The sequence below is a fragment of the Anomalospiza imberbis genome, chromosome 20, assembly GCF_031753505.1.
Source record: "Anomalospiza imberbis isolate Cuckoo-Finch-1a 21T00152 chromosome 20, ASM3175350v1, whole genome shotgun sequence".
In the NCBI taxonomy this organism is placed as follows: domain Eukaryota; kingdom Metazoa; phylum Chordata; class Aves; order Passeriformes; family Viduidae; genus Anomalospiza; species Anomalospiza imberbis.
Genome location: NC_089700.1, coordinates 10,435,533 through 10,463,305, shown reverse-complemented (window position 1 = coordinate 10,463,305; position 27,773 = coordinate 10,435,533). Strand labels below are relative to the sequence as shown.

At 50.3% G+C, this 27,773-nt stretch overlaps 1 protein-coding gene across 17 annotated transcripts in view; it reads left to right on the top strand.

The window, feature by feature from the left end:
* The first annotated feature begins 692 nt into the window (after window positions 1–692).
* Window positions 693–27,773, top strand: part of MSI2 (musashi RNA binding protein 2) — a 204,651-nt gene continuing 177,570 nt past the window's right edge. For 7 of the 17 annotated variants that reach the window (XR_011005503.1, XR_011005501.1, XM_068210746.1 and 4 more), the window contains exons 1-5: window positions 698–1,005; window positions 1,177–1,217; window positions 1,346–1,427; window positions 1,796–1,880; window positions 6,058–6,099. Coding sequence is in view for 12 of the 17 variants with exons in the window: in XM_068210746.1 (XP_068066847.1) it covers window positions 944–1,005; window positions 1,177–1,217; window positions 1,346–1,427; window positions 1,796–1,880; window positions 6,058–6,099 (312 nt within the window). In the remaining 5 variants the exon portion in view is untranslated. Of the gene's footprint in view, window positions 1,006–1,176; window positions 1,218–1,345; window positions 1,428–1,795; window positions 1,881–3,759; window positions 3,869–6,057; window positions 6,100–27,773 lie in introns of those variants that run through there. The other 10 variants (XR_011005500.1, XM_068210737.1, XM_068210741.1 and 7 more) reach the window with 7 other exon arrangements.

Below are 27,773 nucleotides of genomic sequence, written 5' to 3'. Positions count from 1 at the left end.
GGACAATCCCGGGGGCACAGTCCCGTGGGGACATTCCCATGGGGACAATCCCATGGGGACATTCCCGTGGGGACAATCCCGGGGCACAGTCCCATGGGGACATTCCCATGGGTACAATCCCGGGGGCACAGTCCCATGGGGACAATCCATGGGGACAATCCCGTGGGGACAATCCCGGGGGCACAGTCCCGGGGGCACAGTCCCATGGGGACATTCCCATGGGGACATTCCCATGGGGACATTCCCGTGGGGACAATCCTGGGGGCACAGTCCCGTGGGGACAATCCCATGGGGACATTCCCATGGGGACATTCCCATGGGGACAATCCCGGGGGCACAGTCCCGTGGGGACAATCCCATGGGGACATTCCCATGGGGACAATCCCGGGGGCACAGTCCCGTGGGGACATTCCCGTGGGGACAATCCCGGGGGCACAGTCCCATGGGGACATTCCCATGGGGACATTCCCATGGGGACAATCCCATGGGGACATTCCCATGGGCACAATCCCGTGGGCACAGTCCCGGGTGTCGCGTGCCCGCGGGGGGGGTGGGGGGGGCGGGGGCTGAGGCGGGAGCTGCGCGGGGAGGGCGCGGTGACGTCACCGTGGCGTCACGGAGGGCCACGCGCCGGCGGAGGCCCCGCCCCCGCGGGGGAGGGGCGGCATGGAGGGAGGGGAGGATGGCGGCGGGGGGAGGGAGCGCCGGCGCGGCGCTGAGCTAAGCCGATCCCACGTGTGACGGATCTGGCTGCTGCCCCAGCGCCTCTCCAGTGAGATCCTCCGGTAGCGGAGGGAGGAGGAGGAGGAGGAGGAGGAGGAGGAGGAGGGGGGAAGGGAAAAAGGGGCAAAGCGAGCGGAGCAAAGCGAGCCGGAGCCGGGCCGGGGGGGGCGGGTTGGGCGGGCGGGGGGGGTTCTCTAAGGGGCTCTCGCTCGGCGCGGCCATGGAGGCGGACGGGAGCCAGGCTACCTCGGGGAGCCCCGGAGAGGCGCAGCACGACCCCGGGTAAGTCGGCGGGGCGGCGGGGGCGCGGAGCGCGGCGGCGAGGGGCGGTCAGGCGGGCCCGCCCCGCTCCGCGCCGCTCCGCTCCGCGCCCCTCCGCCCCGCCGGGAGCTGCCCCGTCAAAATGGCCGATCCCGCACCGGCGCTCAACTCCGCTCTGCTCTCTCCCTCCAGCAAGATGTTCATCGGCGGCCTCAGCTGGCAAACCTCACCAGGTAACCCCCGCCCGCCGCCCCCTCCCCACGCGTGTCCCGCCCCGCGTGGGCCGCGTCCCGCCGCGCCGGGCCCTGCCCGCGCCCCCCCACCCCTGACCCTCCTCTCCCTCTCTGCTCTCTCTCCGCAGACAGCCTTAGAGACTATTTTAGCAAATTCGGAGAAATTAGGGAGTGTATGGTCATGCGGGACCCCACCACCAAGCGCTCCAGGTAAAACCGCCGCCCACCCCGCTCGGGCTGACAAACTTCGCGAGTTGCGGTCGGGGCGGGTGGACCCGCACCCCCCGATCCCACCCCAAAATCCCAGCCCCGCATCCCGCCGCACGCGTGGGGCGCTGCGGGAGGGCTCTCCCCGCCCGCATCCCTCCAGCCCCGAGCAGGAAACAAAGCGGCCGGTGGAGCCGGAGAGGGGCCGGGGGTCGGAGCCGGCCGCCCCCTGCACCCGGAGGCTTCGGGGGCGGGCAGAGGAAGGAGGGGGACCCAGCGGTTTATTTTTATGACTTCTCCGTTTGGCTCTAATTCTCATCACCACCCCCCCGCCCCCCCCCCGCCATCCCCTCGCTCTTTGTCTCTCGCAGAGGCTTCGGGTTCGTTACGTTCGCGGATCCGGCGAGTGTAGACAAAGTCCTGGCTCAGCCGCACCACGAGCTGGACTCCAAGACGGTAGGTGCTGCGCGGGGCTGCCCGCCGCCCTGCCCGGCACGGCGGGGACGCGAGCCGGCCGCTGCGAGCCGCGCTCGGGCCGGTGCCGCGGGCGGTGCCAGGCTGTCATTGAACCGGGCCCTTGCTCGGCTTTTCCTTTATGTTTTTTATGGACTCTGCCTTTTAACTTACCTAAAGCGGTAACTTACTTTTTTTTTTTTTTTTTTTTTAATTTCCTCCCACCCCCCCCCCCCCGAAATCCGAATTCGCCCATACCGACCGCTGGCTCCTCCCCCGGCCTTATATTTTATTGAGCGGTGACATTGAAAAAGCTGTGGAGTAAAATCCAACTTTTTTTTTGGTGTTGGGCTGCGGCACGCTTTCTGCGGGGAACTTTGTGATTCTTTTGATTGATTATTTATGCATTGTTGAGCGCGTTTCAAGGTGGGAGCGACTTACTGTCAGCCCGTGAAAGCTGCTGCTCGTGTCATTTCCCAAAGTCGTTTTTTGGGGAGGTCCCCTCACCTGTGATGGCAGGGCCCCGGCGAAATGCACGCGGTAATTTATGGGAAGCTCTGCAAGAGCTGGAGAGTGGCTGTGGTAGAGAAGCACGAGTCCTAATGTGTTGTTGTTTCTCCAGAGCTTTTTGCTGCACTCAGTCTCCAGTGCATAATAGAAGGAAAAAAATGCTTGTGAGATGCAGCTGATTTTTTTTTTTAATAAACATTGCATTTGTTTGGAGGTTTTTTAAACAAAAATTCCACACCTGAGTTTGCCCCCTGCCCCAATGTGTTTTCGGTGTTGGGTCAAACAAAAGCTGTCGGGCAAGTGCAGCTCTGGGCCCTGTTTTCTCCCTGTGGCCAAGGCCGAGCACAAAGATGAAGTTCTGTGCCTCCTACTTCGTGGTAGTTCTGAGCCTGGGCAAAGCTGGGAGGGGAGGGGGGAAGGACACTGGTAGAGGTCATCAGCGCTCTGGTGCTGCTGGCTCTGGAGGGGGCTGTGTTTTGGGGACGGAGCTGTCTGCAGAGCCGTTCTGCTGGGCAGGTCCAGCCTGCTCCTGACTGTCCCCGGCTTTACAGGCTGTGCTCTGGGGCTTAGGGGTTTCATTTGAACCTGAGCGTGGTGTTAGGAGCAATCCTGTCTCGCTGCTGCAACATCTCCCGGGTGCCTGTGTGTGCGAGATTATAGTTCAGTGAAGAAAGGGAGAAGCAGGGGGCAAACACGAGGATATGTTTTTTTTAAAAATGTAATTTATATGGAAACAAAACCTAAAGCTCTTGTAGGAGCAGGTGGAATCTAGTGTTTTAATTTGACCTACAGATTCTGCTGGGCTTGCCTGAACACGAAGCCCATGCTTTCACATGCCTTAATAATTTGATTTTAGGTTTAATCAGATATGGTAAGATAACTGATTCAACCGTGCTCCTGAAATTAAACTCACCAGACTTTTCATGTACAGCTATATTCTCTATGTGTTTTAAAGATAAATTTAGATAAGAAGAACAAAGGCAAACAGTATCTTGAACGAGAGTTAAAAAAAAAAAAAATCATGGGAGGACACCCTGTCATTTTTCTGACTATAATTAGGTCCTCCCCCAGCTTTTTTCTTGTATCACAGTCTAGTCCCTGCAATGTATTAATTTGCTCTTCTCTGGGGGAGGGGTGAAGAGCTTCACCGGGGCAGATCTGCCTCGGTTTTGGTTGCGTGATAATGATTGAATCAATCCAAATACAAAACTGACCTTAGAATCAGTAAGGCAGCTTAAGAGTGGAGCTCGGAGCCAGGCAGGTCCTTTCAGGCGTGTATTTGTAGAGTATTGTAGTAACTGTTGTGCGGTATAACAAGGCATTTGACTCTGTTTCAACGTTCAGCACAGGAGGCAGATCGGTTGGGTATTGGCATGGAAACGTCGCTCTTGTTTACAGTTACGTTTAAAGCTTTGTTTAGGTAATGGCCATTCATATCAGAAATAGTATTATAGTCATTTCCTAGAGGACTTGTAGATACAGTAAGTAGAATTGTACCTAACTAACTAATTTTTTTTTTTTTTTGGTAGAACTTCGGTTTTTTGTTTTTGTTTTCTTTTTTTTCCCTTTTTGGTTGTTGTTTAAATAGTTGACAGGGTTATGCAAAAGGTATGGATTTGCCACACATTCATTGCTGGTTGTTGTTTTCAGAGGCTGATGGTGTTTGTGCAAAAGGTTTTGGGAAGGAAAATTCAGTTCTTTTAGAAAATCTGTCGCTGTGGTGCAAGGGACTCCATGCTCTTTGAACTGACCTTCAAAAATGAATGTGTTGCTTTGGAGTTTAATGGCTCTCCCAGCTTTTTACCAGCAGGACTTTGCAGTGATGTCCCTCTGGTGGGCCTGGTGTTCTTTGGTGGGAAAACTTGCAGTTTTGGAGCAAACATAGAAAAGTGCACGTTCTTCCACCTTTGGGTATCGCTGTGGAAAATCCGTACCTGTTGTATTTCCCCAGTAGACAAATGCCTAGTCAGTGCTGAGTATATTTGTAGATAATGTTAATCTCTATGAAAAGGTTAGCTCTCTAGATAAATAATTTTACTTTTTATGCTTTTTGAACAATAAAATGGCATGTAATCGCTCATTTCTCAGGTTTGTCCTAAAAAAGATACAGTATTTGTATCTGATAGAGGCAAATCAGTTGCACATCAAATGTCTGCGGTATTTCCCATTTTGACAAATTAATTGAGTAAAACTGCTTTTTAGGAGAGGCCCGTGGTTCTTTAGCAGTGACAGGAATATTTATCACCACAGGAATAACAGTACCCAATGGAAACATCTCCTCTTCCTCATCAGGGTTTGCTCGAGGGAGGGAAACACAACAAAAGCCAAGCCAGAACTCTAAAAAAGCCTGTCCTTCTGAATGTGCTTAACACTGTCAGCGTTAGTGGCATCAGCTGGTTGTACAGGCAAGGACAGCACAGAAAGCAGTTGCAGGTTGCACAGTTCAGGTAGGATCCAGTACTCAAATCATCCTTTTCCAGCCCCTTGTACGTGGAAGATGTCTGCGTGCAGGTGCTGCTGAGAGCCAGCAGCGAGAGCAGCAGCGCCCAGGCGTTCATTGCGATTTAGGGGGGCTGATGTTTTTGTTTACATCCAGCCTTCTGCCTGTGTGCTCCCTCCAAACACCACTGGGTGCCATTTCTTTGTGTCTGCCGTGGTGCCTCTCTGGTTTCATGTAATTTTTGAATGGCAGAGAGGAGTCCCTTTTTAGAGATGACCCCCGTGGAAGTTGTGTGAGGGTGCAGAATGAGCATTTTGGAATGCAGAGGGGACGTGCTAATTCATGCAGCGCAAGGGGAGCCAACGCTGCATCTTAAAACAGGCCAGGGGGAGTAAAGCAAGGATTTTTCCCCCCTTTCTTTTTGTCTGTGGTGACATGCTTCATACATGAATAGTTTGAGTAACTCCTTAATGGAAAACCTTTTTTAGGAAGTTGTTTACTTTTGAGTTCAGTGCGTGCATATTTCACACACATGAAACTTGTTTGTAACTTACTCTCCTCCCTTCCCGCCCCATCCCAGAAATGCCCCTTTGGAGTTTTCCATTGCTCACATATTTTCTTTGTGAGTGAATAAATCAGGTCAATTGGGCATATTATTATGGAGGGGACTCCAGTTCTTCAAATGTTTCAGTTTTAGTAATTGAAATTTGAGTAATTTGACTTTGGTTTTGACTTTCCTTTTTTGTATGGTGTTGCTTGTCAGTTAGCAAAACAAAGGAGAAAAAAAGAAGCAACCCCAAGCCCAAGAACAGGAAGGGGCAGGTGTCAAAGCCACCAAGTTAAGATGTTGGTCAGGAATGCTGGCCCTCTTTCTGTGCAACCTCTAGGGCATGTGGAAAATCCTCAGCATGCAGTTTTGGTGGTAGAGGTAGCACCAGACACTGACCCAGAGCTCCCTGAGCACCCATGGGGATTGCTGCCCAGAAGATGATGGAGGAGAAGTGCAGAAGAGATGTTTTCTTCCTGTCTTCCCATTCTCCCCGCCCCTGCCAATCTCCCCAGACAAACCCAGACCGTGACCTGTCATTTCCAGAGTAGCTCTGGATGACCCGGTGTGCTGAATTACAAGCCTGAGAAATGAGGGATTAATAATTCAGCGATTTAAAATCAAAATAATGCGAAATGACAACCAAAGCCACCCTGTTGATTTCCCCTTTTCTTTTTCCTCAGATTGACCCTAAAGTTGCGTTTCCCCGACGAGCACAGCCCAAGGTAAGTAGGAGGGTCGATAATAGGATTTCAGGCACACAGAGAATCATTGTTGCCAGGCAGTTCGGGTTTCAGCCGGGGAACTGGCAATGAAAGCTTTCAGAGCTGCTGCTCTGGGGGGATCAGTGCGTGGCTGGGGCCCAGGAGGCTGCTCCGGGTCCGTGCAGAGCAGCACCGCGGCCGGTTCTGCCGCAGCCCCGCGCCCGGGCGGCCGCTCTGGGCAGCGCGTTGAGTTTATCAAGGGTGTTTGGGTTAAGTGCAGGCTTCAGGCTTGTTCTGAGCTGAGCTTTCAGTTCTGTGGTTGTGATGGATGGGGATCTATCTCTGCCTTCATTGTTTGCAGATTTTCTTTTGTATAACTCGGGAGATGTGTGAGCCTGGGATGGCAAGTTTCTGGTGAGGCTCCGAGCCCTGGGTGTTCTGTAAGAGCAGGGGAGCAGCGAGGTGTGAGTGTCCAGCTGGTCAGGCTGGCCGGAGCAGTGGCCTGGCGATGGTGTGGCCGGTCCTTGCCGTGGCACGGGGGCGGTGCAGGGACCTGGCTCTTCTGCCCCTGCGCTCCCTCCAAATGTCACTGGGAGCCATTTCCCCTGCAGGAGCTGCCTGTGGAACACAAGTGGTTCTTGCTCTTTAGGTTGTGCCTAATGAAAACAAATCGGTTTCAAAGCCAGACTCGCAGTGTGTGAATTTTGAAAGCCAGAGGCTGAAAGAAAACTTTTGTAATTGACTTTTTCTTAATTTGTTTTTGAGAGTCTATTGGAAAAACTTAATTTAACTGATGTATGGCAATTGTGTATACGCTTGTCATCTTGGTAACTTCAGTCTTTGGTAAAAATGGGAGAAAAAGGCTGCAAAGTTGTACGTGCAAGGCAATAAGGAAAAGTGGTTTAAAGCTGGTGGTGGGAAACTACCTGACCAACTGCCTGAACTGTTATTGCATGCAGCTCCTCATGAAAGCAAGCAGTGTAACTGTGTGTGTTGAACCATGGTGTTAAGTATTGCACAAAATAGGCACCTAGGAAAATCCCTGTGTCACTTAAAACCCCCAGGCACAGCACAGGAGAGGTGCTGGGGCATTAAAAAAAATAAAAAAAGGAACAAACCCCAACAGCCTACTCGCAGAATTTTAAACCAGACTAACGCAGGCAAATGTTTAGAGGTTCTTTTCTTCCTGGGACATATCTAATTACTAATTGGTGAATAATAGTGTGCCTGGCTTGCTTCTGCACTGAGCAAAGAGTTTATAGTGTGTTGGGCTTGTGGCTCCTGGGTTATGTTGTTGGATTGTTGCCATCTGTAATATACAATTTAAAGTTTCCAGAATTTTGATCTTGAGCTTGGTGGGCCTATCCCCCTTCCCAATACCTTTTAAAGGTTAATTTACATTTTAAACTGTCTTCAGTGCCAGTTATCTGTTTCTACAGTGTTATTTGGAGAAGTTTGTAAAGCATACAACGGAGTTGTCAAGCTGTCCCGTGTGATTTCTTCTCTAACAATTAAAAAAATGAGGATGTGTTTTATGTCAAGGATATTAGTGAGTTAAATTTCTGTGTTAAAAAATACAAAATCAGGTTGTAATGACAAAGGGGATTTTGTTTTTCTACACGTAGGGGTTTTTTTCTCTTGGTTTTTGGTAACAGGCATCTTTCAAGCGTGGGGAAAATGCTGGAATGGTCAAATTCCACTCTTAGCAGGAGCTCGCTCTCTCTGGAGAGGTCAGCAGTGTCTGTTGCTGCTTTTTACACAGTTGTCCTTTCTAAAGTGTTGGGATTTCTACGGGGCCCTTGAAAAAAATCTGAAGATTGAAAACAGCCTGATTTGGAGACTGGAGAAAATCAGATGCAATAAAGAGCAGATTTTACATCAATTATGATGTATTATTCTGGCAAGCATTTCATAATCTGAATGTTTTGTTTTCTGTTTTTTTAATTAGATACTGAATTAAGGTTTTGGACTTTAGTTGTTCATTTATCCCAGTTGAATAGCAAATGCTCAGCGTTAAAATGTGACTGTACTTTAGTCTAATTAACTAGCTAATGCTTGGGTCTGTGGAGATTAATGGCATTTAATGAAATGTCTCTGTCTCTAGGTGCAAGGGGAGAATTTGTGTTTTGTTTTGTTTTTTTTTCCCCTGGCTGATCTTCCTTCCTGGTATGTTTAGCAAAGTGGGGATTTGTTTTGGGTTTTTTTTTTTCTTTTCCTGTGCTTTTCCTGGCAGTAATGGGGGCTGAGGTGAAGCAAGGTTGGGGGCGCATTCCCTCTTCCCATCCATCCATCATCTGTCTGTCCATCATCCGTCCATCCGTCCATCATCCATCCCTCCGTCCATCCCTGTCCTTACAGCTGCGTTTGCCCCTGCCTTTGCCAGTCCACACTCACTTGTTCCTGATCCACGGGAATTGCCCAGCCCTGCCCTTTCAAACCCCAGCCCAGTAAAACGCTTTCTTTCTTTCTTTCTGGTTTTGTAAACCGCATCTCCGCGGTTTGACGCCTCTCTGGTGATGCAAATTGGCTCCTGAGCAAGCAGTGGCAGGTTGTAGCAGCCCAGCATTCTTCCCTGCTTTCCTGAGAGTGACCCTGCAGAAATCCTCCTGATTGCCTCCACTGGATTACTGGGATGTGTAATCCTGCTCTCCTTGGGAAGGCCAGCACGACTTGAAGCTATTGTTTTAGGAAATCCGCTGCAGGGTTTAACTCGTTGGGGTTCTGGTGAAGATATGTCTCCTTCCTCGGGGCTGCTGTTCCTTGATAAAAATCTGTCTTGCTTCCAGCGTTGGAAGACACCCTGTAACAGGAGATCATCTGTAACTCTGCTGGTGTAAAAAATCCTTGTACCCCCTTTTGAATATTGAAGACTACAATAATTTGACTTACTATTAACGTAGCCTGCCATTTCTGATGATACCTGCTCTGTTAGGTCGGAGAAGGCTTATCCAATTTTAACATTTTCATAGATAATTTCAAATGTGAGCAATTTCCTCCCTCATGCCTCTGCCTTAGGGATTTATTTCAAAAACAAAACAAACCTGAAGAGCAGAAGGACAGCAGCCTCGGTCAATGAAGTAGCTCCTTGGCCATGAAAATGTCTTTGGTATTGGAATTTGGATGCTTTGTTGCGCAGAGCCACATGTGAAAGAGGCAGGTAAAACTTCAGCCAAAGTTTCCAGTTAGCGAGGCTGCCCACGGAGGTGTGTTCTGTGCTCAGGTTCCTCCAGAGAGGGATGGAGGTGCCTGTTCTTCTGCACTTACTCCAGGGACATAATACGAGTGGTTGGGAATGGCTCGCAGTCCAGCAAGCTGGAGCTGCCTGTAGTGAGGTGTGTGGCATTCGTGGGCACTGGGGCTGTGCCCTGCTGGCTGTGGTCTGGAGCCTTCCTGGAGTGACGAGGGCAGGGCAGGTACGTGCTGCTGCTGGCACTGCGTGTCCGGTGTCCTGACTGCAGGTGGCCACTGCTCGTGTCCGGTGTCCTGACTGCAGGTGGCCACTGCTCGTGTCCGGTGTCCTGACTGCAGGTGGCCACTGCTCGTGTCCGGTCTGCATGGGAGGAGTACAGAGCACTGGCGGCCCTTGGGTCCCAGGACAGCAGAGGGACGTGATTTGGTGAGGAGGTGTTTTGTCTGGGGGTGCAGCAGCGATGTCTTTGTTAGACGCGTCACTGTCGCAGAGGTTGGTGCAGGGCTGTCCTGGCCCCTCTGTGCCCCAGGCAGTCCCGGATCCGCACGGTGCCCGTGGCCAGCCGGGTTTCCTGTCTGGCTGGGCGCGTGGGCTCTCAGCACATCTGGTCCTTCTTCTTGGGCAAGAGGCAGTGTCAGCAGCTCTGCTTTGGTGTGAGACTGTGCGAAGCTGCCTGTTCCAGAGCAGCAAATGGAGGGCGTGCCCTTTCAGGATAACACCCAGGCTAACCTGGGATTTTTGCTTAAAGCTAGCCAGTGGATTTGGATGTCTGATTCCAATTAAGTTAGCTGTGGGTGGGGTGTCTGTGTCCCTTGGCTGTCTGATAAGCCTCAGCCAGAGTAGCAGGGAGAGATTTTATTCCAAAGCAAATGATGGACCTTGAAAAACAAGAGTTCTGTTTATGTAAACTCCTCCAGGTTAGTCCTACTATTTCCCATCTTGTTGTAGGTGTTAGGTAGACTTTGAAGTTGGTTTTGTTTTTTTTTTTTTTTTCCCCTCAAAAGAGTGTGAACTGGACACAGTATCAGAACTCAGGATTCTTCCTTTCCTGCCACCCTTCCTTCCCCACCAGGCTGTAAAGAGCAGCAAGGTCAGACCTTTTTCCTGATAATTGTTTAAATTCTTTTTAGATTCCCCTGCATTTGCAGGTCTGGGTGGAGTAAGAGAGGAAGCATTTCCTAATCTTGGCATCAGGCATAGATGGGTAGCTTGATAATAATCATGGTATCATCTGTGTGCAGAGTAGTGTGAAGTCCTTCCCAGGTGGTGTGGGGGATTTCTTTGGGTGGCCCATGGCCACTGTTTGGGTGTCTTGTTCAAGACCAGTCCAACCTTGATGTGGATCCCTTGTCCAGGGTAAGCTGCTCCGAGGATTGGATGGTCCAGTAGAAAAGTTTCGGAGTCTGAGTCTTGGCTGATGAAGCCAGCTCCAGGCAGTGGAGGATCAGGGTTTTGGAACCCCTTGTCTTTGGGCTGGGGTTTGTGCTCTCTGTGGTGTGGCCAAGGCAGAGGGTGACCTCTGTCCTTGGATGTCACAGCCAGAGGGAGAAGGGGCTGTGCAGGGCCTTGTGTGGAGTGCAGTGAGTTGTGTCAGAAACAGGAGCTGAGCTGGAGTTTTGTAACTTCTATTTTGGAGAGATGCAAACATGTATTTTGTCTCCCCAATCACTCAGGTAGATTGTTCGTGTTGTCCTGAATCCCCACAGACTGTCTTGTGCTTGTTAAACTGTCTGTATTTCCATTCTCATTGCCTAAGGATGTCTTTCATGTTAAGAATCGTCCTAATGTACTTTCCTTCCCTTTGACATACTGCTAACTAAAAATTAAAATTGAACACTGTCTAACATGGGATTTTTTTAAAAAGGAGGTTCTTCATTGCCTGTGTTTTCCTGAATTGTTGGATTATTTTTAATGGCATCTCCCAGGTGACTTTTGTGCACTTGCATATGCCAGGAAAGGTTCTGAGGTAGGGAGGTCAGAGAAATGAAGGAGAGCATCATGCTAACAGCCCTGTGCATCCCCCTCTGCTTCCAGATTGAGTACATCTCCTCTGCAAAGTGCTGAGCCTTTATCAGCCCGGGGGTAGGTCTACTAATGACTGATCTAAAACCATCAAATTCATTTATTTGTCACTGCCAGTGACAGGCCAGTTAATGCTAATGGATTCTTTTTTTAGCCTGTTGACTCTAGTGATAGTCTCATAAATGTTGTGAAATCCAAAGCATTGAGGCAACTTGGAACTTATTTTTAGAGGAGAGCCGCTGAAACAGGGCAAGGTGGGGCGTGTGCATCAAGATGTGTGCTGTGCTGAGAAGGAGCAAAGAGCAATTCTAGTTCATTAAGCTCTGCCTTGAGTCTGCCTGTTCCTAATAGTTATTTGACTTTTCAGTTGTATTTAAGTGTTCTCTCCAAACACATTTTGGGTCATGCTGTAAAGTGAAGAGAAGCTGTAAATAGTCAATCATCTTAGGGGAAAATGGCTTGTTTCAGAAAATGGTTCATCTCAGGGGCTGAGTCTTCTCTGCCCCTATTGTGTGAAAGCACTTAAGCATATACTTAAGTTGGCATAAGCATGTGGGTAAGTGCTTTGCTGAATCAGCATGGGCTCAAAGCACATTATTAAATGCTTTGTTGAACTGTGAAGCCCCAGCAGAAAAAGATTAAAAGATTACTTTGTTGTATTTGACAGTACTTTGTATATGGTCAGTTCCGTCACTTCTCCTTCAGATAGGCAGTTTCATCTCTCTCATATTCCCCCCTCCACTGGAGGATCTCACTCACAAGAAAATACTATTCTGCTGTTTCCTCAAAAAACTGATTACAAGGTCAGTGTAACATCAGACTTAAAAAAAAAGTCATTATTGAAGCTTAATTTAGTCTCTAGCCCTGAAATCACCCATTCTGTTTGCCTGAGTCACTGGAATAATTCTGTAAACTATGTGAGTAGTGTTCAACACGGCCTATGATTTTTATGATATTATTGCTGTAGAAATTGTGGTTTGCTGAGTAATTTGAAAGTTACTGTGAAACTTTGTAGCCAGATCAGCATGCGGTATTAATAAGTTACTTCTAAACTTTGGCATTTTACTGCTCTCCTGTTGAAAGTATTTCTTCTATTATTTGAGCACAGAGAAAATCTGAAGAATGCTGGGAAGTTGTTCTCCCCTGCTCAGTCATTCCCCGTGCTGGGACATCTGCAGCTGGGTGTATTGTTGTGACTGAGTAGGCTTAAATTAAGATTGTACTTTGGGAACTTGGTATTATAAAGAAGGACCCTGCTAAGGCTTATGCAATTCTGCACATGGGGAATAGTCCCAGAGACCTCAGCGAGCACAGTGAGATGCAGACAGGGCTCCTTAATCTGTTGGTGAAGTGTACGTGGCAGGCAGGGTGATGGCAAAGAAGTATTGACAGCAGCAGAAAGCGTCGGTGCCTCTGCCCTGCCCTCCCCCAGCAGAGACTTGCATTAATTTCTCATTGACTCTGATGTACAATAGGGAAGAGGTTTCAAGCTGACTGAAGGGGCAAAGGTCCGAGAAAACTACTGTAGCAAGAACTGATGCAGAGTGACAGTAATGAGGTGGCCTGGCAGGTGGGAGGCAAAAATGGTGGGGTGGGGGAAAGAAACTAATATCTGGTGAATTAAGTAGGTCCCAGGGTTTGAAGCTGTTAAGTCCCCCTGGTTTTATTTTCCTTCGTGCGTGCCACACAACTGTGAGATGGGGCTGGGCAAGGCTCCTTGGCTGAGGATGCTGGTCCTGGTGCAGCTCCAGTCCTCCTGGCTCAGGGCTGGGTCCCTGGGAGTGCTGGCGTGGCCCCGAGGGTACAGAATTCCTCTGTAGCGCTCCCAAACCTGTGCTGTGCTGTTTTAATCAGTGCTTTAGTATTCCTGACTCGGAGCTCATCTTTACGTTGTTCTGTGGGTCAGTTTTGCATCAAAGAGAAGGTGAGGAGCACAGGGTGAAGAAGTGTTTTGAAGTTTGGATTTATTTAAAATAGGGACTGTGAAGTGCCCACAAGACTATCAGCTTCTTGAATGCTGGTGTAAAGAGAATGCCTGCTGGATAGAGAGTCTGGGGAGGCTTTATCCAGTTGGTGGATAAACACTGTTCAGGAATCTTCCCAAAGGGTAATGTGGTGTGCTGTGAAAAGAGGCTGCAAGGAGCTGGGTATTTGTCCGAAGTCTCTGTGAATCCCACTGGACTGGGAGATGTTGCTCAAGTCAGGGGCCTGGTTTATGGCAAAAGCTTGCCAGCTGCAAGCCCTCAGCACTGGCAGGTTTGGTGGTTGTTGCACTGCTGGAAGAAGGTGTTGCTGAAGGGGATGTTGCCAGGGATTCTTCTGCAGTGCTTGCTGAACGAGTGAAACTCCTGTTTCGTTCTCCCTTTGGCTGTGTTATCAGTCATTTATGTTCAGAGCTGTGTTGGTGCAATTCCCTGCTCCGAGCCCGAGCTGTGTGCAGGGCTCCATATGTACACGGAGCATTAATCCTTTTGCCAAAGGTTTGCAAAGTGCTGTGAATGAGTGTAAAGATGTTTCTTTGCTGGTGAAATTCGCCTACTTCTGCTGTTGTATTTGGCAGACCTACAGAACCTATAGCAGCATGCTGTGTTCAATGAATTGTGGGAGGGAAGAGAAAACATTGAAAAGAAATCCAAAGGTAAGGCTGAGATGGGAAATACAATAGGACTTTTCTGAGGATGGGGAGGGTATTGCTCCACTTTGTGGTCTGGGACTGCTAGCAGCCCTGTGTTGGGTGTGTCAGGTCTTGTTCTCTGCCCTGTCCTCAGGATCCCTGAGAGATCTCTCCTGTGAGTACTGAGCAAGCCCTGAGACCACTACAGCAAAAACTGTTGGCTTCTTGCAGCAGGAGTTCCCTCTCCTCAAAAAGTCTCTACTGTAAAGAGCTTGGGGTTGTTTTGATTGATTTGCACCGGACATGTCCTCTTCCTCCCCAGTCACTTTCTGTAGGTCAGCTGTGAGACTCCGGCCCTGGATGGGTGGGCTGCTGAATACACACCAAACATTTAACTGTACCCTCTTCAAACACTGCCTGGTGAAAAAGCCCTCATAAAACCTGCTATGAAAATGTCTCAGGCCCACTGCTGGCTGGGTTTGTCCCACTGCTGGCTGGGGTTGAGAGCCGAGGAAGCAGAGTCGCTCTCGGTCAGACTCTGGTGGTCTTGGCGTGGCGTGTAGGAGCCCAGCTGAGGCCCTGGTGCGCCTGGTGCTGATGCTGCCACTGAGCCTGGAGATGAAGGGTCAGAGAAAAAAGGGCAGCAGGGGATTATGCAAGGATCTCAGCGTGGCAGAGAGCGCAGCCGCTTCCTGACAGCCGGGTTCGGTGCCGCGGTAAACGGCTGCCTGTGTCTGAAGGGGATGTTGGCAGCATCCCTGGCGCTGGGGAGGAAGTGTGGGAGGCAGAGCAGCGCTGTACGCTGCCAGCTCTTTATGCCAGTTGTCTTTGAGGGGTTAACCTGGGGTTTTTTGTTGTTTTTAACGGCTTTTGACTGTAAAATTTGTACGGGAGGCCCTGTCTGGAGTGGCAGCACTCTGGTTCCTGCCGCGCGCCGGCACTTCCGAACTCCGCAGAGGGGAAGCAAGATAAGGATGCGAGGCCACGGCGTGTGAGAGGTAGCTGGTGGTGTGAATTATGGCTCATGCTGGTCTCATGGCTGCAAACCAGCCTGGGGCTGGGGCACAGTGCTGGGGGCGAGGGGGGGGCCTGCCACAGGATTGTGGTGGGCTCGAATGGAGGAGGGGGGAAGCACGCTGAGCTGCAGGTGTCCTGGGGGCCTCTGCCTCCAGGTAAGCCTTGGCTGCTCTTCTTTTCCCACAGCCATGCCAGACACCTCTCCGGGGGCTGGCCGGCTCCTCTGGGGGCTGGCAGGCTCCTTTGTGCCGCAGGCCGTGCCCGCTCCCCTCTGGGTGCCCATCGGAGCAGGGGGGATGGCTGCCGTGGTGCCCTGCTCCTGTGCAGACAGGGATCCTGTCCTGATGTGTTTGCACAGCCCTGGGGACAGGCTGCCCCAGCATCCTGAGCTTCTGTCCCCCCGTGCCTGCCGGGGGGCGTTTCCTGCCCCAGCCCACCTGGGACCCCAGGGTGGGTGGCAGTGGGCATCTCCTGCCACAGCACCTTTTGTGCTCTCAACTCCTGCCTCACGTAATCCCAGGAACTGGGATCGAAGCAGCGGGCTCTGTGTGACATGCCTGGCAATTTATGTACGAGGAGGGAATTGTGATCGTCCTGTGTGATTTTTATTTCTTCCCCTCTCTTTTTCATCTGCTTACAGCCACTATGTCATTAATCTTCCCGATCAAATACAATGATAGGTGAAAGTCTTGCACAGTTATGATTCCCCCAAAGTTTTGTGAGCGTGGCTTTGATTTTGTGGTAGTCTTAAGAAGTCAGTTTAGATTTCTGGACCTCTTTTTGTAGGTATTTCCAGTGGATATTTTAGTAGAGGCATTTGTCTTCTCTCTCGGTTAAGCATGTGTATGCAATAGGAAAAGAGCAAAATAGGGAATATAAAAAAATATTAAAACAATTCAGTTACCAGTCCAAAAGCCTTAGTGCTAAAGAGCCATGAAGAAGCTTTATTGGAACTATAATTGCAGACATAAGCAGTGATTATCTGTCTTTGTGCCTTTATAGTCCCCATCACTGTCATCTGAACGCATGAAGCTGATGATAGTGTGAGCAGAACATTATTCAGCTGGTGCTGTGTAATCCTGATCTCTTGCAGTGTGTGGAAAGTAACATAAAGAGTCAATTCATTTGGAAGTGATGGGGAGAGAAGCAGGTAGGAGAGGACAAGTATTGTTGCAGAACACCTTACTCATGAATCTTATTTCATCCTGGTTGCAGCTGAAGGAATGCAGGGGCAGGCTAAACTTCTTACATGGACATGGTCAGACAAATTTTGCTGCTTCTTAATGTTCTTAGAGGTCTTGGGCAGGTGCAGCCCTTCATCGTTGGAGAGTGCCTTGGTGTGTTTCCTTGAAACGCTCCAAATTGGCTCCAGCTGAGAGAAGGGCAGCAGCACCTGTTTGTCTCGCATTCCTGAGAACTGGAGATTGTTGGATCAAGGCAGGCAAACGGAAGCTGCCAAGCACTTCTTGAGGTGGAACAGAGATCAGAGAGCAAGTCCTGAATTTCTTGGCTGATTATTGGTGCTGGTTATGCAGGTGAAAATGTGCTCTGTGCTGTGAAGAGGCAGAGGAGGAGAGGTGATTTGGTGTTTGGGCAGCTGAAGCAGTGGCAGGAGCAGCATGTGCAGAGTCTGGGTAGTCTGTGGTATGTATGTTCCTGGAGACATCAGCACCCTACTTTCACAGAGCCCTTGTGTACTGAAATGACTTAAACTAGTTTAAATGCAGCCGTTGTTCTTACCACAGAGATGAGGTAAGTGATTGTCATCACCCTTGTTTTATGGATGTGCAAAATAGAAGTGCTGCTCACATGTTCTGCAGTACTTGAAACGGGGAATTGCTGGTACCTTAGAGGAGGGTTATTCCAAACCTGATGTGTGCTGGGGCTGTGCCTGCTGGGTTGTGTGTTTCCAGGTGCTGGGGAGGAGGGGACATGCAGGGTTTGGGGGGCTGAGGTGTCCTGGCTGTGCTGTGGGCAGTGCTGGGTGAGGAGCTGCAGTCCCCACGAGGTGATGAGGCCACGTGTGGAAATGGCCTGGGTGTTGCATCATTGGAGATGGGAGTGAGTCAGTCATGAAACCCTCTGCAAAAGGCTTTTGTAACTAGTACTGACTTATTAGAAACAGTTGTTGAGGGTAGGCCTGGCTTCACTGGGCAGTTGGAGCATCTTAAGAACGGTGCAAGTGCTGCTCTGAGTCTGAGCAGGGCACAAGCAGACACAGGGGAAGGCTGTGAAGTGTTAACGATGGAGGGGTGAAAGCCCAGAAGAACAGATGCCCATGTGACATCTACCTGGAGCTTCCAAACCTTTGGTGAGCTCCTGCGGTGCGGGGTGAGAAACGGGGAGCAGGGAGCTGCAGGTGCCTTTCTGGGGGAAGGTCTGTGTGTGGGGGTACACAGCAGTGCTGCGTCCCGTGCACAGAGCTGTGCCGGGGAGCTGGGTTCTGCTGTGGGCATGGAGAGGGGAGGCAGGATTTGGCTGGAGCCATGGCTGTGCCTCAACCTCTGCCTGCCCCGTGGCCGAGATGCCGGGTTCCAGCCCCGCAGCCCTGGCACATCCCTGCCCTTCCCTGCACAGAGGCTGTGCCCAGGCAGGCTGGGCAGCAGGGACAGTCCTGGTTCCAGCCCCACAGTGCCCAGGCAGCAGGGACAGTCCTGGTTCCAGCCCCACAGTGCCAGGGCAGCAGGGACAGTCCTGGTTCCAGCCCCACAGTGCCAGGGCAGCAGGGACAGTCCTGGTTCCAGCCCCACAGTGCCAGGGCAGCAGGGACAGTCCTGGTTCCAGCCCCACAGTGCCAGGACAGGCTGGGCAGCAGGGACAGTCCTGGTTCCAGCCCCACAGTGCCCGGGCAGCAGGGACAGTCCTGGTTCCAGCCCCACAGTGCCAGGGCAGCAGGGACAGTCCTGGTTCCAGCCCCACAGTGCCCGGGCAGCAGGGACAGTCCTGGTTCCAGCCCCACAGTGCCCGGGCAGCAGGGACAGTCCTGGTTCCAGCCCCACAGTGCCCGGGCAGCAGGGACAGTCCTGGTTCCAGCCCCACAGTGCCCGGGCAGCAGGGACAGTCCTGGTTCCAGCCCCACAGTGCCAGGGCAGCAGGGACAGTCCTGGTTCCAGCCCCACAGTACCCGGGCAGCAGGGACAGTCCTGGTTCCAGCCCCACAGTGCCAGGGCAGCAGGGACAGTCCCGGTCGGGCTCTGGCTGCTGGGCTTTGGGCTCCTCTGGCAGCAGCGCTGCAGAAATGAGGAGTATCATTGTGTTTTATTGTGGCTTCTAAGAAACGCAGCGTGTTTGTGCTTCGGGGAGCCCCAGGGGCTTTGTTTTTCACCAGGCCTGAGCTATTCTTCAGCAGAGCCTTCCTGGAGCGTGAGCCAGTTCTGCCCATTAGGACCGAGAGACGGGCCTGACTGATTTCTGCTCCCTGCTGCATAATAAATCTGATACTAAAATTAGTGTTGGTCTCCCTAGGCCATAATTCTTGCTGAGATTATAGAGAATCGTGTGTGCAGAGAGGAACTGTGGTGTTGTGTGTTTGGGTTTTTTTTATAACCTTGAGTGTCCAATTTCCAGGTTTTTTACTTAACCCCCCCATCTTTTTCCCCTTTTCCTCTCTTTTGGGAAGTGCTTAGCCTGTCTGTGTATTTTGGCTATTTAAGCCTCTGTCACTGCAGGCAGATGAGTTCCTTGGGAGCTCTTCTGAAGGTTTTGTAATTGAGTCTTTTACCACGGCGACAGGATATTATTAACCTTCAGTAAAGCAATTTATTTCATACTCCTTTGTGGGGATAAGCCTTTTTTCCCCCAGGAAAATATGTACGTGGAAAGGGTTTTGCGTACAGAGGTAGCTGGACTTGCAGCAGTGATTATGATTTTAGAAAAATTAATAATTTACATGAAAAATAGGCAGTTCTGTTTGCATCAATTTAAAAAAAACCTTTGGTCCTGAATGAGCTCACTCCTGACCAGTGTTTTATTCTCAAGAACAGACTTTTTGCCTGTTGGTGGCTTTGAAAAGAGGTTGTATTTCATGTTAGAGCTCTTGATTTTTAGCCTGTGTGAGCAGTAAACCATTTTGTTGTGGTCTTTCAGATGGCCTTAAGAATGACCTGAGAGCTGGAGGGAGGAGTTCCTCACGGGGGTCTCCCTCTGGGCATGGCCTTTGCCCCAAAATCAAATGCAGACCAGTCCAGAAGTCGTTAAAGATTGGGTAGCTGCTAGAATAGCAATTTCCAGCCAGCGGGGGGATGCTGGATAAGTGGCCAGCCTGGCTGAATCCCTTTGCTCTCTGCTGAGCGTGGTGACAAAGGCGCCGCTCTGGGATCCGGGGGATCCAGGCTCGGGTGTCATTGCAGCTCCCCGCACCCCGGTTTTTATTTTAAGAAGAGGATCAGAATATTTCTTTTCCCATGTCTAGTTAGACTTTTTACTTCAGTATTCTGTTAACTTCAAAAAGTTAAATTAACAATGCACTTGTACTGTCGTTCAAGATACTTGCAAACTCTGCGCTGTCACAGCGCTGCTTTCGAGGGAGCTCACCACACCTTGCAGAGGGAATATGTTATTTTGGCAATTGTATTAGATGAAGTAGGGGTATTATTCCCACATTATACAGCAGAGCTTGGATGAGAGGCAGAGTGCTTTGTCCAGAGCTTTACGTTTATTAACACACTTGAATCTCTTGGCGCCGTGTGGAGGCTCTAATTGCAGAGTCATCGTTTCCCCTCTCTCCAGCTGGATGCTGCTGCCTTGGAGTGAAGTGGGCATCCTGGGCAAGCCCTGTGTCTGTGGCACTTCTGGTGGCCTTGGGTAGGGCTGCACAGCCACCCACGCCCGCTCGTCCTGTGCTCAGCCACGTGCTGCTTTCCTGCGCGTGCTCTGTGGTTTTGATACAAACTGCCAGTGCCTCTTTGGTGGTTCCAGCCCTTTTCCATGAGATGGGCTTTTCCATCTGTGTCAGAAGGCCGCTCCTGTGGAGCTGGGCAGCGCTCACCTGCTGCACCGTGGGGTGCAGGCTGCCATGGCAGGGTCTGCAGCTCTGCCGGGGAGTGTCTGCTCAGGAGAAAGGACGGGCTCACCTGGGCTCACCATGGGGTTTGGGGTGTCCTGCTGGGAGCAGGTCCTGCTGAGAAGTGTGTTTTGTGGGGGGCAGCGGAAGCCCCGGGTGCCCGCTGTCCTGTGGCTGTGGGTCCATGGGTTCGTGGAGCTGCCCCTTCCTGGCAGCTCGCGGGTGTTGCTGTGTTCTGTTGGTGGCAGTGAACTGAGACTTGTAAAAACACAGCTGGGCACCAGGGCTGTGCTTTGGTCCTGCAGCCTCCACACGGCCCGGGTGCTGCCCTGGCCCTGGCTCGCTGGGCAGGCTGCAGTGGTGGCTGCGCTGCAGGGGGGCAGGGGGCTTCTCCAGAGTCCCGTGGGTGCTGGCCTGTGCTCAGCCCCGGGGGAAAGGGCCCTTTGCGGGGTGGTCCTTCAGCCTCTCCTAAAATTCCAGAGTCCCGTGGGTGCTGGCCTGTGCTCAGCCCCGGGGGAAAGGGCCCTTTGCGGGGTGGTCCTTCAGCCTCTCCTAAAATTCCAGAGTCCCGTGGGTGCTGGACTGTGCTCAGCCCCGGGGGAAAGGGCCCTTTGCGGGGTGGTCCTTCAGCCTCTCCTGAAATTCCAGAGTCCCGTGGGTGCTGGCCTGTGCTCAGCCCCGGGGGAAAGGGCCCTTTGTGGGGTGGTCCTTCAGCCTCTCCTGAAATTCCAGAGTCCCGTGGGTGCCTGGCCTGTGCTCAGCCCCGGGGGAAAGGGCCCTTTGCGGGGTGGTCCTTCAGCCTCTCCTGAAATTCCAGAGGCCCGTTACATGCAGGGTGGTTTTGTTACGGAAAGGCTTCCTGGCCCCTTCACATGCTGCTTTTGTAAAACTTTGCAGCTGGTAGATTTATTCTTAAATCTTCAACCAGAAATTCTTTCTATTTTAAAAATGCCTAAAATACATTTTCCCCCCTATTTTGCTCTGTTGTTGTAAATGAGCCCCACAATCCGAATTTTTTTTTTTTTCTTTAAATCTTCCCCACCAGAGATTTAATTAAAATATTGTGAAAGGCAGTCATTGAAAATGAGAAACCTTTTGAGTGGAAGGCACCCTGATTTCCCTCTGCAGAGCTTTTTGTCACCATAGAGATGAAAAGAGAAGCTCAAAATTGCACTTTCCCCTTGTGTGTTGCTGCTGAGGGGCCGTGGCTGCAGGTAGCAGCTGCACTAAGATCAGCAGGGCTGGCTGGGGCTGAGGCTTTAACTCTTTGCAGGGCACGAGCTCTGGGTCAGGATTTCCTTCCCTGCTGGAAGCGTTTTCCTTGGTCTATTATTCTGTTTTAATTTCCTGTACTTCGGGGCTGGAATTTATCTGGGTTTGTGGAGGGAAGGAACGCAGGGGCCCATCCTTTTGTCTCCATAGAAGCATAACTCAGCACCTCTGAGCACAGCAGAGTCCACTGGGTCTGCTCCGAGCGCTGCCACAGTGTCCTGAGGCGTTCGTGCACTGCTGAAGGAAAGTGTTGGAATCCCACTCGGCCTTTTTAATGTGCTCTTTTTAAAACTTTTTTAGTGTATAAATCATAATTCCTCTTCAGGGTTCAAGCCTGTCTGAGTCTCACTTAAAATAGCTATATGTTGGGCTTTTTTGTTGGTTTTCTTTTTAAAATCAACGGGTTAATGGTATTTTTTCCTTCCAGTAACCCCTCTGGAAGTGTATGGATTGCTAAATCAAAAATACATGCTGTGAGTGGTAAAACTGCTCTGCTACAGTTTCAAAGACAGTCCCACAAATTGAAGATTATTGGAGGGGACATGACACTGGGCAGTGTTATGCTTTTAATCATTTTAAAAACAAATTTTTCTCCCTAATCGAGTGAAGAGCAGGCTCAAGTGGATTCTTGGCACAAACATCTCAGACAAATGAAAGTAAAATGTATATTGAAGCTGTCTGCTGTTGTATATTTTATACCATACCTGTCGTGGTGACTGATCTCAAATGGGTGCAGTGGTTTAATTTTAAGCTGTTTGAGTGAGACCTGTTGTGTTTAAACTTTCAGATAGAAAGTGAACATAACCCATGTAATGGCATTATTAATGGGGAGTATTACTGAATTGTAAGTTGCAAATTAATGGTTTAACTCTGAGACTAAATATACAGCTGCGTTCTTGTGTAATGTTACAAGACAAAATTAGATCAAGTATTTAAAAACAGAAGGGCCTCATCCAAACCCAGCGGGTGTCTTCCCAGGGACTTCACTGGGCTTTTCCACCTGCAGTCAGGGTGCAGACCTGTAACCCCAGCACAGTCACTGACATGGGTGTGTGCCCTGCGCTCTGGGCTGTTAACATCTGATTACCTGAGACACCCATGTATTTGGAGCAAAATAATAACATTACTTGTTTCCATGGTGGTGGGGACTTGGTTGGGTTCAGTATGTACCTCATGGCAGCAGTGCTGTTGTCTGTGTGTGTCTGAGTTCCTGCAGGATTATATATTAATTTTTAAATGAAACAATATTAAGGAGCTAGGCTCGGCTCTGATGCAATTTGCCCTTGTGCTTTCCTTGACTGTTGCTAATAAGAAGTGCTGGCCTAAATCAGTGTCTTGAAGAATCATCGATTTGCTAATTGCAGATAATCAAGTCCCTGCTCACGCTGAGGCCACTTTTGTTTCCTGCCATTCCGCCAGGATCCGGGCAGCATCTCCCAGCCTTTGACGTAACCAACAAAGTGGGTTTGGAGCACTCACGTGGCTCATTCTCAGAGGTGACAGAGTTATTGGTGTTCAGGCTTGATGAATGAGGAGCTGTGATACCACTGACCTTTCTGGCTAGAATGAGCTGTGGAGTCAGGGCTGGGGAAGGGGATGTTCAGAGAGCTGTGGTGGCACAGCTTTGCAGTGCTCACCTTGGTTAGTGCAGTCCTGTTGACATCAGCCTCCTGAAATTGTTCTGAATGTATGCGGTAGTTGCTTGATATTTTATTTTTTTTGTAAATGTGCTTCCTCTCCCTCTGTGTTCAGCTACAGGGGGTGTTCTGTGAGCTGTAGACTTTTCAGAGTGCTTAAGATGAAGCAGGGGCTGATGAAAATCTGTGTCCCACGGTTAGCAGAGTCAGGAGAGTTGAGGGCAGGAGGCTGCTGCTCTGGTGGCTTCTCCCAGGTGTCCTGGCCTGTGGGCACGGCAGGTTGTGCGTGGCTGCTCGGTGTTCTCTCCATGTCCACCCAAGCCAGCCACCCTTTGCCCTTCAGGCCTTTTTCATTCCCTGGCTGGATCAAGTCTCACTGAAGGCTGGTGAGCTTTTCTCATGACTTCATGTGGAGTAGGAGTTTATCTCAGAAAAACAGGAGGGAAGTAAGAGCCTTTCTGAGGAAGACCCCGTTAGCTGATGGGCATTGTCCTTCCGCAGGTGTTGGTCCTCTGGGTCAAGGAGAGCAGGGCAAACCCTCTGAAACCCCTTGCTTGGCAGGTCAGGAACTGGAGCATATTCCTTGGCTGAAGCGTTTTGAGACAGTCAGGAGGGTTTTTCCTGCAGTGCCTCTGGCTGGGAGCCGCTGCTGTGTGCAGGGCAGTGTGTGCCTCGGAGCTGGAGCCCAGGTCTGCTCTGCCCAGTGCTGGCTGCAGGGATTTGCAGCAGGGGTCGTGCTCGGCTGGCAGAGCCCAGGGCCCTGCTCCCTGCCCTGGGGTCTCTGGGGTGTGCTGGTGGGGCACACAGGGGTGGCAGTGCCCCTGTCAGGAGTCACAGGGACACCGAGTGAGTGGTCCCAGCCTGGGTGGCTGCTGGGGCCGGTGCAGCCCCGCTGCCGCTTTAAAGCCTCACCAGAGGAGCAGATGATCACTGGACAGCTTAGGTTACATAATCTCTTTTGGGTTTAATGTCAGGCCTCCCTGAGCCCCAGCCAGTGCCAGCTCCCAATCTGGCTCGTAATACTCCTGAATGTCCTTTTAATTTTTATTAATAGCTCTCTTACTGTAGTGTTCCCTGTGCCTGGCTTTGTGTGCCGTGCGTGCCTCAGAGTTCAGTGCTCTGCCCCCCGAGGCATCCACTGCCTGGGCTTCCTGCTCCTGCACCAGCCTGGAGCCATCCCCACGTGTTTCCTTTGCTAGCTCCAGAGGCTTTTTTGCAAGCTCTTGTGGGGAGGGAGGCAGGAGGATTGTCTAGGGTCACAGCCTGGGTGGATTTGGCTCTTCTCCTTCATCAACAAAGCTGGTGAGAACAGAGCCTGGTCAGAGCAGACCAGGACCGTGGTGATGAAGGTGACGAAGGTGATGGGGAGGATCAGACAGCAGAGACCACAAGCTCTGGCTCCACCTGGATGGGCTCTTACTCTTTGCAAGCAAAGATTTGTCAACTGGACATTTTTTTTGAGTTTAGTTTGTTCGTGTCTAAATGAGCTGGTTTGTTTCTGTATTGAGTTTTTATCCTTTGTAAACAAAGTTCAAGCTCCTCACTGTTCTTCTCTGATCATCTGATCACTTGGATGTAGTAAAGATCAGCAGTTCTGTGGAGACAGAGCAGCAGTGATTTTGGGTGCTGAAGAGTTGTGTGTTTCAGAATGCCAGTACTTTTTTGCTCATCCCTAACTCCAAAAGTAGGTGCCTCTGCAGGTATCCTCCACTCCTGCTAGGATTGGTGCTAATTCTGTGTGTGTCCCCTGATGGCTGGTGTTTCTCTGAAAGCCCCTGATTGTTTGTTTAGTATTTAAAAGAATAACATAATTAAAATATATGCAGAGGGGAAGAAGGAACTGAGATGTTATTTCAGACCTGAGTCTAGGAATCAAGATCACAGAATAGGTGTGGTTAAAGAGGACATGGTTGAGCAGCAGCATCAAGCCCTTGGATTACTTCTGCATTCCCTGGGACAGCTTCCCTTACATTAGCTCCTGCATGACATTCTGTGCCAGTTAAATAGCTGAAAAATATTGCAGGGAAGATCTTTAATGCATTGTGAACATCAGTGTGTTGTAGCAGCAGTTTGAAAAATGAATAATAAAGCCCTGAAGAGCAGAGTGCAGTACCCAGACTGCTCTGTGTGGCTGCTTTGGGAGCATGCTGGACTAAGGCAGGACTCTGAGCTCCTGGAGTGGTTTACTCCCCTCCTTTGATTTAATTTTACTACTTTAAATGATTTCTTTGCTGGGAGGGAGGCAGGGGGTAGCCGAGGGGGGGAGGATGGATCTGTTTAGGATCTTCGGAAGCCTCAGCAAACTTTGCCCTGGCCACCTCACACACCAGTAGCTGGTGCTCCCTAAACTTTTCCTGTGAGTAAACCATGGAGCAGAACTGATAATGCCATCATGATCTTGACTGTGAGCCAAACTGTGCAAAATCCAGTAGCGCGTCTGAATGGCTGAAAAAGCCCAAAATAAATCACAAAGAGCTGGTAATACAGTCACTGCTGCTGTTTGCCACAGGGGTGGATTGCAGTCTCACCCAGCGATCCCTGGGTGAGCAAGTTTCTAAATTGTATTTAGAGATGGTGTGTGGCATAACTGGAGTACCACAGCACCACAGCTGTGTAGCATCAAGGAGCAAGAATCCAGCACTATTGTTTTATTTTGTTTGTTTAATTTTATTTATTTTTATGTGCTTTTTGGGCTGTGTCATTTGGCTAGTAGATCTGTGCAAATGAAAGTCAAGACCAAGATGTGCGGGGAACATTGATTTTATTTTATCTATAAATACATGTATGAACGCACACGTAATGGGTGCCAGAATCTCTTACTTATTCGTGTTTGTTCAAGTGTACAAGAAATGTGATTGGCACCACTGAAAAAGGAGAGGGAAAACAAAATGAGTTACAGCTTTTGATCCCTAAACTGCCATTTCTTAGTGTATCCTAGAAAAGCCTTCACCCTAATGGTGCTGAGCAATAAATAACACAGGGAAGAGTAATAGCTGCCTGTGGTAGCAAATTATAGTTGATTTATTGCACATAATATATACAGGTGCAGCTAATTTAATTAAACACAAGACCTTTTAAATGCTGTAAAGACATCCCTCTCTAAAGCCAATCAGCACCGTGGTGCTGTAATAAGGCTTTAAGTGAAATAAGCAGCATTACAAGCACAGTTCTATTGGTCTGATCAGCCTTGCATGTGTTTGAGGGAGGGAGTGTTTTTCCATAACCATTAAAGCCACTTTAAGTCAACTTATGCCATGACAAAGTCCAATTTAATGTACTGATGGAAGTTATCCCATTTCTGCCTCATCGTGGAACAGCAGCTCCCATGAACCAGCATATGTAGCTTGTTATTTTCTTGGCCAGCTGAGGGGTGCTGTGCAGGGGTGGAGGCTTGCATGGTGTGGGATGTCACCCTGGGGATGGGAACAAATAACAAACAGAAGTCCTGTCTCCCTGGAGCCTCTCTGCTTGCTAGTGGCTTGTCTCCTATTCATCCCCCATCTGAGATGGGAAAAAGGGGGCTGTGGAAGCTCATGTAGAAAAGCTTGTACATCACAGAATCCTGAAAGGGCTTGGGATGGAAGGGGCATTATTAAAGATCACCCAGTTCCAACCCTCTGCCAGGGACAGGGATGTCACTCGCTACATCAGGTTGCTCAGGACCCTGTCCAACCTGGCCTGGAACATTTCCAGGGATGGGGCAGCCACAGCTGCTGTGGGCAACCTGTGCCAGGCTGTCCCCACCCTCACAGGGAGGAATTTCTTTCCAGTATCCCATCTAACCCCGCCTTCTGTCCGTGTGAAGCCACTGCCCCTGGTCCTGTCACTCTCTGCCCATGTAAAAACTCCCTCTCCATCACACAGGCGAGCACGGGCAGCACTCTGGGCTGCCTTGTCTGTGCACTCCCTTCTCTGGGGTTTCTGCCCCCTCTGCTCCCTTTTCCAAATCAGAAGTTGCAGTAGTGGGGCTGTGTGTGTGTGTGCATAGAAATGCACCTTCAGCCTGGCTCGGAGCTGCTCCCTCTGCTCCCTGCTGCTGTAATTTCCCCGGAGCAGGGCTGGTGCCTGCCCTGCAGTGCCCTCAGCTCATCACGATGCTGAGCTGAATCCCCAGCCTGGGATAATGGGGGAGATGCTCTACGATACTTTGCCACCGTTACTTGATTATTTGTGAAAGCGTAAAAGGCTCAAGTAGCTGATTGATTAATTTTTCTCTAAGTTTTTCTTCCCTCTGTTGCCTTCATTTGGAACATGTAATCAGGGAAGGAAGAGGCATTAAGAATAGACGGGTATGCATATGAATGCTTAATTTTTTCTAATTCAGGCATTCATGTGGGCACATGTATCCTGCTGCACGCTGTGCTAAACAAACCTCTCCCAGCGCTTCTGGAGGCAGAGGAGTGAGTTTGGTGTGGTTTTCTCCTTCAGTGCTGGAGTTTCTCTGCTCTGAAGCAGCCGCTGTTCCAGCGACGTGGGGAGTGTGAGCAGTGTCCCTGGCATGACTGGGGGTGGGTGCGTGCTAGGCTCGGTATCTGGGAGCACAGATCAAACATCTACTTGACCTTTTTTACCCCTCACCACTGGGAAGAGGGCCAGCAGCTCTGCTGTAAATCTTTCTGGTCCGTTTGCTCTGGTCCAGCGTTCCTGTCTGTCGCAGCTGGGGCTTCCAGTTGTAGGTTTGAAAAGGTGTTCGTTGTCAGGAGCAGCGAGGCAGGAGCACCCTGGGGTTGGGAAGGGAGCAGGACGTGGTTCCACCTAAGCCTCAGCAGCTGCGGCCGCCTGGCAGAGGGTTTGGTGTAGAGGCAGTTGCTGTGCTCAGTGTTGGTGGAGAGTGAGTTGTTCGTGAAGTAAGGTGTAGTAGGAAGAAAAGCCCCAGATAGCTGCTTTGCAGTTTGGTAAAATGAGTTATAATAATTATTTTTCCAAAAGAAGTAGAATTCC